Source organism: Psittacula echo (genome assembly GCF_963264785.1).
Source record: "Psittacula echo genome assembly, chromosome: 4".
Taxonomy (NCBI): Eukaryota; Metazoa; Chordata; class Aves; order Psittaciformes; family Psittacidae; genus Psittacula; species Psittacula echo.
This window is the reverse complement of record NC_137738.1, coordinates 66,214,784-66,227,991: the sequence shown is the minus strand read 5'-3', so window position 1 is coordinate 66,227,991 and position 13,208 is coordinate 66,214,784. Positions and strand designations below refer to the sequence as shown.

General features: G+C 35.9%; 1 protein-coding gene across 1 annotated transcript in view; it reads right to left on the bottom strand.

Moving 5' to 3' along the window:
* MMS22L (MMS22 like, DNA repair protein) overlaps nt 1–13,208 on the bottom strand; it is a gene marked incomplete at its 3' end in the record, with an annotated part of 92,168 nt that overhangs the window by 62,716 nt on the left and 16,244 nt on the right. The window contains exons 8-10 of the mRNA XM_080614650.1: nt 12,178–12,291; nt 10,180–10,359; nt 4,262–4,324 (exon numbers count right to left, since the gene is read on the bottom strand). Of these exons, the coding sequence (XP_080470776.1) occupies nt 4,262–4,324; nt 10,180–10,359; nt 12,178–12,291 (357 nt within the window). The remainder of the gene's footprint in view (nt 1–4,261; nt 4,325–10,179; nt 10,360–12,177; nt 12,292–13,208) is intronic.

The window sequence follows — 13,208 nt, the reverse complement described above, 5'->3', positions numbered from 1 at the left end:
CAAAACCCACTGAAACAGGAAAAAAAGCTCTTCAAGAGAGACTTGTTAAAAGATGTACAGAGTAAGAGTGCAAATATAATAAAAATGCCTACAAGAGAGGTGATGTTCAAGCATTGTTTTTATGTATAACATAACTGTAACTATTAAATTAGTAGTCTTCCCAAAATAATAATATTATACTAAAAAACCCAGTCAGAACCTCAGCCATTTTCAACAGCTACTGTTTTTTTAATGAATAAAAGTTATGATATAAAACAAAAAAATTGCAGCTGAACATATCTATTTCTCTTAGAGAGCTACCTAGTTATGAAAGATGTAAAAAAACACCCCCAGAAAACAAAAAAACAAATCAAAACATACACCCTTTAGAAACAGAATGCTTAGTTTTAAAGCTGTAATTTGTGTATAGGATTATATTTAGGATCTAATTCAACAAACAATGACTGCTTCAGTTAAATTAATTCAACAATAAAAGTGTTATTGTGAGCACCTTCAATTTCAACCATTATTTATCTAACCAACAGTAGTTTCAGAAGTTTCCAAAACAGAGATAGTACTGAAGGATTTATCTCAAATTTAATACGAAAGTTCTCCAGACTTCAAATATCCCTGGGATTAATAGATTCTCTCATTGCTCTTTTGCTTAAAATGGTCTCTTGCACTGCTGGATATACTATCAGAACTCTTGAGGTAGTCAGCTTTTAATTTATCACAGAAGGGAGGAACACCAGATATCATCAAAATGATAGTACTATCTAAACACAACATTTTTCTCTTATGACCTCCTACTGTAGTAACAAAATTGGTTTCCTAGAACTCCAACAAATATTTCTGTATCTCCTTTAAAGTAGAATTAAAGAAGAAAATATAGTGAAGTTATAACAAAATTGAGGCAGAAATGAAACCACACAAAGCATTTATTTTCTAAAATGAGAGAAGGGTAATAAGACAGACTGCTATTAGTTCTTACAAACAAAAAAGCTTTTGATTCTCACTTACAACACAACTTTGCAAACATAAATTCTTACACTGACAAGCCATGAATTTAGTCAGTTTGATGTTGCCTAGTATACAAATACAGCTGTTAATATTCCTAGTATAATTTTCATTTTGTAGTACAAACAGCATTGTAAGCCAGGTATACATTTGTCATTAGCCCAGTAACAGAAATCCAAATTACAACAGAGGTAGGGAATACCTCATGTAACTAGTTTCCCCATAAATGCCCTTTTTTAGTGATACAGATGGAAGATCTTTGAAACAAGCAATTGTCTTCAACTCTATCCATCAAGAATTATAAAAAGAGAAAGCAGTTCCTGGTTGAGAAACTCACCAGTCTATCAACTGTTTGAAACTGAAAGGATGTATGGTATTTATTATTGTTCTCATCTTTATTTACAGATCACAAATAGAGTATTTTTGCTTCACATCCCCATTGGTCCCGTAACCTGAACAGCATTTTCACATCTTATCCTTATTCAGAAATAGGCTGACTATAACCTCATAAAGTTCCTACCTGAAGACAAGGCACTGCAGCACTCCTCTGTCACCTTCACCTGGACATGGGACACTTTCACCTGGACATGGGACACCTTCACCTGGACATGGGACACCTTCCTCAGGAAGTCTTTATTGCCCACAAATTTAGGCATACGCTGGATGAAGGTGGCTCAAACTGGTAGGGATCACTAAACAGTTTTACTGAAACTACCAATATGCCGTAGGTTTAACACTGGTTAGTCATTTCAATACTTAGCTGTCCTAAGAATATTAAAGGTAACTCCATCTTCTGCTGATTCATCATCATTTTTTTCTCTGTGATAATGCTACCTTACCCTCAAAACCCAGGTCTGCAACAGTGCCTATCATCTCTCACAACACAGAGATTGAAGCTTACATGAAGAGAAATTGACAGTTACTGGTAGGAGAGAGATTATCAATTTACATTACAAATGTATGATCTGCACCTTTTTCAGATGCTTTTGAACCTACAGAATTATGTATATTTGATTTCATCTCTATTTCCTCCCCTTCCTTTCCATATTCCCATTCTCCTCCTGAACATGTACAGTCTACAAACTTTTGAAGATAGGGAGCAACAAGCACAAGTGCCTGAAAAGGATGATGGATATAAGTATGTTCTAAACATTATTAGGTTTTAAGCTCCCATATACTTAAAAATTAAGTTTCTAATCACGAATTCCTGACCTCTCTTGCAAATGAGTGATTCTGCACTATCATTTCTTCTAACTTATTTTGCACAGCTATTACTGTGCATAGTATAGACAACAGAGGATATATTCTGAAAAGTATGGCTCAGGTTTTTACTAACAAACAAGCCATGCACTAGTGGGTAGTATCATCAACACCTTCCTGTTTTTCATTCAAAAGAGCACTATTCTCCCTTTTGCTTTTTCCTGCTTCTCCATGTTCCATTTCATTATTGATTTCTTGATACCCCATTGTGTTTCTCATTCTTACATTTTCTGGTCTCAAAAATACTCAGAGATATAAAAGGATAAGATAAAAGGTAAGAGTGGCCACATGAAGCCAACAGATCAGCAGAGGAGAGTCTACTGATAAAAGAAAATCTTCCTAGACACTGCTAAGAAGGCTGGTGTTTAGGGATAGGAAGCAAGATGCACTTTTTCAACAAAAGTACCTACATGCATTTGTGCATGCACACATAGAGACTAATGCTCTCCAAGGAGCATTTCCTACAAGCAAGGAAAATAAACTAGAAGGCTTCTTAAGACAACTGGTAAGAGTTGCAAACATATCCTTAGCAAATGAGGGTTTGTTTCAATTCTAACAGCGATTGTCTTTAGAAATTAAACCAGGTATTTTCCTCATATTACTGTCTCATGATTGACTCATTCAAATCTTCTGAACTTGGCCACCTAGCTGCCTTGCTAAACTGTATAAAATTCAATACTTGTTTAACAGAAATATCAAAAAGCTGTCTCTTTTACATATACTCAACTTCAGAGTAATCTTTAGGCAGAAAAATATTCACAACAAAAGACAAATATTTTGAAGAAAAACATTAACTACACGTGTCTTCTTATTGTTTCTGACATTGGTGACATATAAAAAATGCAGCACAGGAAGGTATCTAATAAGCCACTCACAGTTTCTATGCCTCTTGTCTAAATCTTTCCAGTTTCTCTCACAAATAACAAGTATCCAATAAGTGATCTTATCACCGTAGTTTTAATGTATATACACAGTGTGCATTCAGTTGCATACTGTGAAATCATTCAAAAAGAGAACCTTTTAAGCTGAAAGACTACATAAACAAATGTGAGTTTACATACAGCAGGATTTTTCAACTTTTTAATACTTTAATGTATCAACTATCCAAATGACTGCAAAGTATCTTTTTGTAAAAACTGTAGCTGTAATAAGTATTGTTCCATACTCCAGCTTCAACCACAGTTGCTGCTATGAGCAAGGCAGTAGTAATGAAAAGAAATAACTGTTTCCTTGTCTATTTCAATAACAGAACTTTGCAGATTTTTTTTTTTTATCTGAGAAAGATGCTTATTCCCTTCTTAAGCATACAAAAATTAAGAAATTATTTTTATAGGTGTTGCTGATACAGCATTTGCAACTTGTACCATGTAACTTCAGAACAAATTTACAGAGCTGCAACATAACATATTTAAAAGCATTTTAAAAGGAGGTCAATTCTGACCTCTGGGCCATAAAGCACTGCATTAACAGTTCTGCAGAAAGAAAAATGATAAGGTACGAAATGAGTGCTCAGAAACTAGAACCTTATCAGTAAGAGCTCGATTCAAGCCTGTAAGTCAAATTGCACAGTAAGGCAAGTCACCTTCCTGCTGTGATGAGGATATAGCTGAATTTTCAATGCAACTGACTATCGCCTTCATCATGTCTCCTCAACTTGATATCCTCACATTCAGTATCTGGTTTACATTTTCTAAGCATCCAGTTCTTATTCTGAATACATCTTGTCTGAGTAGCCATATACCTACCCTTCCAGGATAACTATCTCCTTCCTTTATCTGACAATTTAGCATCAAGCACAACCACTTTTAAGCAAGTGTAACTGCTAACAAGGAGGGAACTGTATGCTGCCATAGTTCACCTACATCAAGGATGCTCATTTACCTTGGTAAAAACACTAGAATTCCCAAAATATACTTATCAGGTGGACTCTGTTTCATGTACTGCCTTTTCCTGAAAGCATCCCTGACACCTTCCTTGTTCAGTATTTCTTCCTTTACACACTTACTTGAGCATCTGTGGATTTTTTAAGGAGTTCTTCCACATATTTCCAGTTGGATTCCTTCTGTTTCTGAAAAATAATGATTATCAGCAAGAAACAGCATTTGTATTCCTCACAGGAATCATTATATAACAACATGAAGATAAGGAAGCAAGAGATTTTCAGAAATATTTCATTTCATGACCTCTTACTGCAGTCGTCACTGAAAGTAACTTTTCTGTTTTATGAATGTAACTGGTAACTGTCCTAAAAACTAAGCCTCAAAACCAAATGAAGAGCAAAAAATAAAGAAGACACAATTGAAACTGCTTTAACTTGACTCATTTGCAACCCCAACCTTCGCTTTAAGTAAAGAAGCAAAACATTCAGGCATTTTTGATTTGTATGAGCAGTATATCTTACAATTTCTTTAACATTCTGTAAAAGGAAGATATAAGTAGTAAGAAGCAGGAAGAGGTACAATCTCACCTTTTCTTGTTTTTCCCTTTTCAATGAAAAAAACACTTCTAAGTTATATTTCCCTAGGCCAAACACTAAGAATTCTTTTAGTCAGTTCAGTAAGAAGTTAGCCATTCGGTAATGGCCTATAAAGATAAGAGAAAATACAGGATATGTCAAATATGGCCCATAATTCATATTCTTCAGCTTGGGAAGACAGAGATCTATCCATTCAAATCAACTAGACTGAGCTGTAAGGTAAGAGAGTTGCAAGGTGAAGTATATTTTAAGAAAGAAGGGAAAAAATATATTTAGGCAAAGTAGGAAAGAAAAGGGTAGAAGGTTTTGCAACTAAGACTATTTCCCAGGGAAAAATGTGAAAGGCAACCGAGCCAACATGCTCCCAATTCTAGGAGGTCCAAAAAAAAAAAAAAAAAAAAAAAAAAAAAAATCATCTCTTGCACTCAGCTATATATGTAGCTTGTGTAGATAACTAGATGCGTGAACACAGATCTTCCATCAGTGTCCTGCCTTATACTCATTTCCTCCACTACCACAACTGTTAAGCCTTATGAATTATTCTGAAGATATCTATTCTGTAAATGTATAGAATTAACAATAAAGAGCATCTTATGCTTTGGTAATTGAAATATAACTACTTTCCAGCAGCAACACCATCATGCTCCATCCTCCTCTGCTATTGATTGCACTACTTAATGCTGTGACTTCACGACAATTCCTCACAGAACTTTAGAGTACCAAGAGAATTTTAAAGATGAACTCTTAAAAAAGATGTACTAATACTTACATAAGATAATTTGACTATTGGTGGCTTTATATTTTTGCACAACAAGAGTTATGAAAGATTACTGATGGAAGCAAGTGCAGTCTATGGACCATCCATAGAAAAAATATGAATGAAAGAACAGATCTGCAGAAAATTACACTACAGCTGTGATTTCACAATTCAGGAACTTGAGCTGTATCAGTTAAGGAGTCTCCACTGCTTCCTCCTCATCCTGTCAGCTGCTCTTCCTGGCCTCACAGCTGTAGCCTGCCACTGCTCAGTTGTTCTGATACTTCTGTTTGTGGGACACAGTGTGAACCAACCTAGAGCTTTAGCAGAGAAGGAATGAAAAAGGGAGGAGAGCCTGACCTAGGTCATAGAACAGGAACACAAATAATTGTGCCAGAACAGTAGAGAGCATATCATGCCTAGGGTGGCAAACAGAACTTAGGCTGTGATTGACGCTTAAGCCTTTGCATCATGAAACCAGAGCTAGCATCCTGTCAGGAGAAGCATCTCCTGACAGGATGCCTCAAGAAGTAACCAAGGAGTAAAGGCTGCACTCCAATAATGAGTAAAAGCCAGGAAGTGCAGTCAGCATTCCCAGACAGTTTTAGCTAGTACTTCCATCAGATTTTTGTCTACTGTATTTTAGAGCTTGACATTATGTGAACTCCTATACACTGTCATGGTCATACTGCAGACTCCAAGTAAATTTAGTCAACTGCTCTAAAGCCAGATTTGTAAGAGATGAGTAGATACTAGAGAGTCACGCTAAATGGCTACAAGGCCTCTTAATGTCCGGATCAGCTTGCTCAGAACATTCTTTTAGCACTCACATAGTCCAAGGACACACAATCTATACAAAAGATGCTTATTGCCAAAGTTCCAGCTCACCTGTAGTATGCAGATCACTTTACAAGATCCTGGAGTAATCTAGGGCAAACTCCTGACACCAGCAGGAATTTATTACAAGATTGCAACCAGGTTCAACCTGAACTCAGGAAATAATGACACCAACCACCTGCTGCACTCTTTTTCTTTTTTTTTATTAGCCTCAATCATCTTTGATATTTTAGCGTCTGTGTCATTCAAATCCCACTAGATTTACATCCTAACAGTATTCCCTGCTGCACTGTCAATATGGCATGGCAACTGTGTACAATCCATTCTTGTCAGAGAATACACAGAATCTACGTCTCTTACTCCAAACCTGCTGGCTTATAACAACCTCCTTCCTCCTCCAGTGTGCCCTAAAACCAACTAAACCTAGAGACTTTACAGTGCATAAAAGTGCTGCTAAAACCAAAAACATAAGCTAAGACCCTCCGAGTTTGCAGGAAGAAACTTTTTCAAGGACTAACAGCTGACTACCTGGAAGAGCCATATTAGGCTGCTCATCCTGAAGTGTTTGCATATCTTGCCATGCAGTCAGTCATTTCACACTATTGGATGCAAGGCAAGAATTCTTAGCCCCAGGTAATTCTGCCTATATTTTCCTAGCCCCCAGTATATTGAAATTGACCCCTGCAGGGTTCAGAAGTAGCAAATCTCCTCATCAGGTCTCATTTGGTTTTTAAATGTACAAATCCTGCTTTTCAGAAGAGTGAAGTGAGACCTGAGTGAGGGGTTACGGAAGGAGACATGTACTGTACATCCCTTAGAACAGAGTCTCAAAGAAACCTGGCCGAAATTTTCTAGTTTTAAGAAAAATGGTTTCAAGTATATGAAATATATATTCAATATATATGAATCTTTGCATGTTTGAAATTACATTATATGAGCTAAAGGGGAAGAAATAAAAGGAAGCAAGTCTGAAACTTATTTAGAATTTTAAAAGCTTTCATAATAACCTCAAGGCCATGCAGACCACATTAAAAAATTGAAAATCTTCCACAGATGACATAGGCTTAGAGGCAACTTTTGCTACAGAGCACATGAATAACCATCATTATGACACATCACCCTCCCACCTCTGATCACAGTTAATTAAAAGAAAGCATGTGTCATGAAGCTATCACATCAGATGTTTAACCAACAAAACAGGACTACACTGAGCCCTGATGTAATTCCACTGACTTCACAAATTTATAATCACAGACTATTTTATCTTAAAATATTCAAAGAATGTTTGAGGCCGTCATTTGAGGGAGGAAGAACACCTGAAGAAATGCTTACGATCAACTACCTATGACAGACTATATTCTTGTGTGTGAAAAGTCACTGTTGTTATTGATAGAATTTTTTGTAAGCACCAATGGCACTTAAGAGAACAGGGATTCCTGGACAAATTCACAACCACACTCTGATGCAAAGCACAGCTAACAGCTTGAACATAAAGACTACTGGAATCATCAAGAGGAGCATAAACAGGATGGTCTCATGATTTACAGATAGAGATTTGGAAATTATCTTTTCACAAATGGGCTCTAAGGAAAAATTATTTAATCTTGGGCAAGTCACTTCCTCTCACTGTGTCTCAAGATTCCTACTTTAAAATAAGAACAACAGGAATTCTTTTTTTCCATTCTACATCTGCTTAGCTTATTTAAATAATATAGTGCCTGGGGCAAAAAATATTCTCTCATGAGGCTAAATACATAGTATGTATCAGTACAAGAGACAGGAAAAAATTCCAATGATCAAAGTGAACAGTACCACTGCATTTTGATTAGGGCATAAAATATAAGAAACCCAGGATAAATATCTGCTTCACTCTGGTTTCTATATTCAACCTGCGAATAACCTTTCTCTCCATTTAAGTTCCTCTATGAGCAATAATTCTATCTAAAGTTCCTCTGAAATACACAACGGACTGTGGTCCTCTCTGACTACCACAGTAATGGGGCAAAAGCAAGAGAAGCTTGGGACAACCTTCAGTGTAACAATCAGATGTGGTCTGCAATTTTCCACCATATGAATGTGTAAGAGGTTGCTTCATTTTGCCATGGTATTATCAGAAAAGTCTGAATAACATGGTAATGAGCAGCCTGCCATGGGATCCTAATGGATCTGTCAACCCGCAAGCAGTGGAAGAATAAGTATCCCACACTCATCAAGTCCTCTAGTCATCCAGAATGGTCATGAGTTTTACCAATAAGTATTCAAGCAGTGAGTTACACCTTCTCTATATTTTAGGTTTTTGACAAATCAGGGAATTTGCAAGTTAAAAATAAATAAAAGTAATCCTTAACTTTCTTAGAAAGTCTAATTTTACCTATGATTAAAAGCATTCACAGAAGTTCAGCATTTTTCATTTTTTCTCTGTTTATATACTAATGCTTTTAAAGATCCAAAGATGATGGGGAGGATTTTAAGTTATCAAAACAAATTGATCAACTGATGTGATCAGACTCTTCCTTTTTTAACAGATCGGCAGTTTACACATATGTTCCAATGTTTTAGCCTTTTCTCCTAAGTCAGTTTAGGAAATCATGGTGAAGATCTTAACAGAAAAAGGGTATGATGTTTCCAGCTTTAAATTAAAAATATTAAATTACAAATAACAAAAGACACTTTACAAGAAACTGCAATTAAGCCAAATTCATGGAAGAAGCAATATATAGCTGGTGCTTGGCTAATTACAGAATATAAGCAATCCAGCTGAAATGTAAAAAAAAACCACAACAAACCACTATGAAACAAAAAGCGCCAGTAAATCAAAACACTAGACTTCTGGGTCTGCAGCTATCTCTTTGGCTTTTAGTCAGCTCCCTCTATGGTCAGTTAAGAAAAATTGACAGCTTTCACACCTCTCAAAATGGATGAACTGCCTCATCAAGTGCCTATTTCCTTCCCAATGAATGAAACTTAAAACTAGGAAGAGACTTAAAGGTCAAGGCTTACATGACCATAGAACTGCAGAAAACTATGTCGAGGTCCATGAAGGAATTTAATAAATCAGTACCAAGTATGGCCCTCATACATCTTATAGATACAGGAATGTGATGTGCGGGTCTCGTCGAAGCCCCTTACAGAATTCATGGTAATATCAAGTCACTTACAGTGAGGTTCACAGACAAGAACCTGATTCATCAGGGACAAGGACTAGCCTGCTCCATCTAGCTGGAAAATATAAGGCCATCTAAAAGCAAATAACTTGCAACTTACTTCCAGAACTTTCTAAACTGAAGCTGGAATTCAACAGTTACTAGACAATGTCTATTGATATCAACACAGAAAATTAAACTATATACAAAAATATATATAACCTTGTCATACCATTGCTGTGATGCAAAGGAAATGCTATTAGAGTGGAGTTTATTCAGAGCAAAGCCATTGGTTTAAAGAATAAAAAAAGTAGGATTAACAATTACATGGTCAATGTCTGAGGTTTATACTTCATGGGGTATAATCTAATGTGTTCACTTCCTAAAACAAAACCAGTGAAGCATTTCTCCTGCAGGCAGGCAGTTTTAAAACATATGCTACATCATTAAATCTATGTGTTACTAACTAGTTGGGATATTTCAAGTTTTCTTAATACAGTAATCTACTGAATATCTGGTATATAACATCAATGTCAAGGGCTTGTACAAAGCACACCTTAACACCACCAACTTCAAAGGACTTTTTTTAAGGAGTGTGAAAATTCCTGTATTAGAACATGAATTTTTGTCTATCAACAAACATAACCAAAGTTAGACATCTCAATAAATTATAACAACTTTTAGGTATTTAGCTAAAAAATCATACCTACCTTTTCATCTAGGTTTCCATTACGGTCAAACCGGTAGAGTGAGGCCAGATGACTAATAATCCACCAGCTAAAACTCAATGGGTCTTTACACTGAACTGTTTCAAAACCAGACATCCTTTCAGAACTACTCGGCCTTTCAAAGATATTCTTTAGAGTTTTGTTCACCAAGCTCCAGAAACTCTGTAGAAAACGTAAAAGTAAATTTAAACTGTGTTGAATAACAAAGCCTATGTTAACAAGTTTGCCTACAGTACTGTCCTATTGATTAATTTGCTTTTGCAGAAAACAAGCAAGATGGCGGTCATTTAAAGAAAATAACAAAAAAGTAGTGTTCAGTATTACCAGAGAAAACTGGGAGCTACTTTTGAATGTCCTCTCTAAAACGCCAGTAGAAAGCAACATGAAAGGACAAGCTTTGGTAACAAGGAAGAACATGGTACGATACTTCACAGACAAAATCACAAGTTTTTGGAATGCTGACGTGCAGATTGAATGGTACACCAACACTCAGATGAGAGAAATTAGAGCTCGTTAATGAAGACTTTTCAGAACAGATTTTTGAAAAACTTTTAGTGGCAGACTAACCTAACCAAGAGAAATATAGTAGTATATAGCAGAGAATCAGTCTGAAAGACAGCAAACTGAGGTTCAAATTCCCTGGTTTATTTCGAATCTGTTCTAGCACTGCCAAACTGATTAATTCTCTTTGGCTCAGATCCCTGTCTATCCCACATACTGCTTCTTACAGACTGTACCTATCATCTCTAATTATACGAAACTCTCTGGGACTTCTTTGCACCTGCATTTCACCCACCTTAGCTGAGTCCTAATCTCAATGCTGATCTCTTATGCTTCAATGTGCTAGTGCAAACACTTAACACTTATGAAGCTTCACTTGTGCTGTCCACCTTTATATCTGTTGTCATTCATGACTAAACAGCTATCAGTACAAACACTCCCCTGTAAATTACTTCATTCTATACTAAGTGAACTCTGTGCAGTACTTATTGCACAGAGGGCAGGTTTGGTTTTATAAAGATTATTTCAGAAAAATTTCAATGGATTTTGACACTTCTTATTTCAGAGAAACATCATATCAATTCTAACTAGAGGTCAAGAAAGAAAAATCAAAATACTAGGAAATATTAGGAAAGGAAAAGAACAAAATAGAAAACATCAGTATTGCAATGTATAAAACCATACGGCCACCTAACTTGGAATACTACATGCAATCCTGGTAGTCTGCCATTTGAGACAGGATCTAGTAGTACAGAAAAAGGTTCAGAGAAGGGTGACAAAGATGACCACAGGTATAGAATGGTGCTCGTAAAAAGAATGATTGATACAGTAAGACTTTTCAGCCTAGAAAAGGTAGAAGGTAGGAGATACCAAAAAAAAAAGTCATATAAAGTCATATTAGTATAAGGAAGGAGATCAGGTAGTGACTGGCTCTTTCAATAAAAGTATAAGGGGTATAAAAAGAGATCAGCAACTACAGGATCAAAAAACAAAACCCAGGTTGTTCTTGTCTAAGTAGTTAAGGTATGGGTAGCGAAGACCAAAACACGGGCTACACGTATCATTGGTCTGACTGTACTCGCGTTTCTAATGCCTGGAGATAAATCATTGCATGACATAACATAGAATTTGCAAACATTTTTTTGTTTTTTCTAAGGGGTAAAGACAGTTTCTTTTCTTTTGTTCTACCGTACTGCTTTCAGAGTCTGTTCCTTTGCTTTACTTTCCTTAGTACAAGGAGCACTCTATCAGTACCCTACATCATAACCAAACAGGTGTACTGCAAACCTAGAATCAGGACTTGACACGCATTTAAGATAGAAATCTAAAGCATCATAGGTAGCATGCAGTCCTTCCAACACAAACACGAACTTCCGTTCCATCATACGTAAACTCATGCATTCATGGCAATCTGGGAACATTTGGCAACTGCATTGCATATGTAACACACATGCATATGTAACAGTATTCTTCCATTACCTCTGTGTGAGACCCTTTATTTCTATGGTCCAGCAGCTGAATAAGTAGAACCCATAACTCTTTAATGCAGGTACAGGGATAATGGTGACTAATTAGAGCCTCAGAAGGTCTCACCTGAAAGAGAATAGGCAATACAATTATTCAGAGAAGTGTCATTTTTAAACCACATTTTATGTACCAATATTTTGGTTGTTTGGGGTTTGCTGCAGTTACATAATACATCTAAAACTACACATTGGAAGGTGCATTATTTAACATCCAAACTGTATCTCATACAACAAAGACCATTTACTAATGTTACATAAGTTATAGGTGTGCTATTTCTTAGTTTCTTCTAAGCCACTTTCAAAAATTATTTAATCATATGAAAAATGGAATTCTGAGGCCTAAATGAAAAGGAATTGCAATAAATACTGATTCATTGTCTGACAGTAGGGAAAAGATAAAATAATTGATTAGATTTTTTGGAAGATAAGAAAGATTTAAGATAATTTAATAGCTATTATTGTTATTTTTAACTGGAAAATACTTAATGACTAGGCATAATGCTAGTAGAATATGTTTTTGTTGGCATGAGGATGTTAATGTTCCCACAACATTTCACAAAATCTGCTTTTCGGTAAACTTACTGCAAGGCATTCTTTTAATATGCAGAAAACAGCATTATTTCAAGTTGTGTACGTTATTTGATTACTATTCCATATTTAACAAAATTCACTCAGACTGATGCATTTCAAATGCAAAGCAGTCTTCTTGTGATTCATCCTTCAGCTTTACATTCCCTGAATTGTGAAACAAAACAGCAAAAGGAATTGCTAAATACATAAAAATTCTCTGTGTGCTTTAATGTTTTTAAGACCTACCAGCACTGTATTTGAAATAATCATAGTATAGACAAAACTTTGCTTGTGCTGTCTTCAGACCTATGAATCCACTGAACTATATTCAGAAGTGTCAAAAACAGCAAGAAAAGCTTTGCTGAAATACCATAATTAAGCACATTTTACCTTCAGCAGGGACACAAGGGCAGA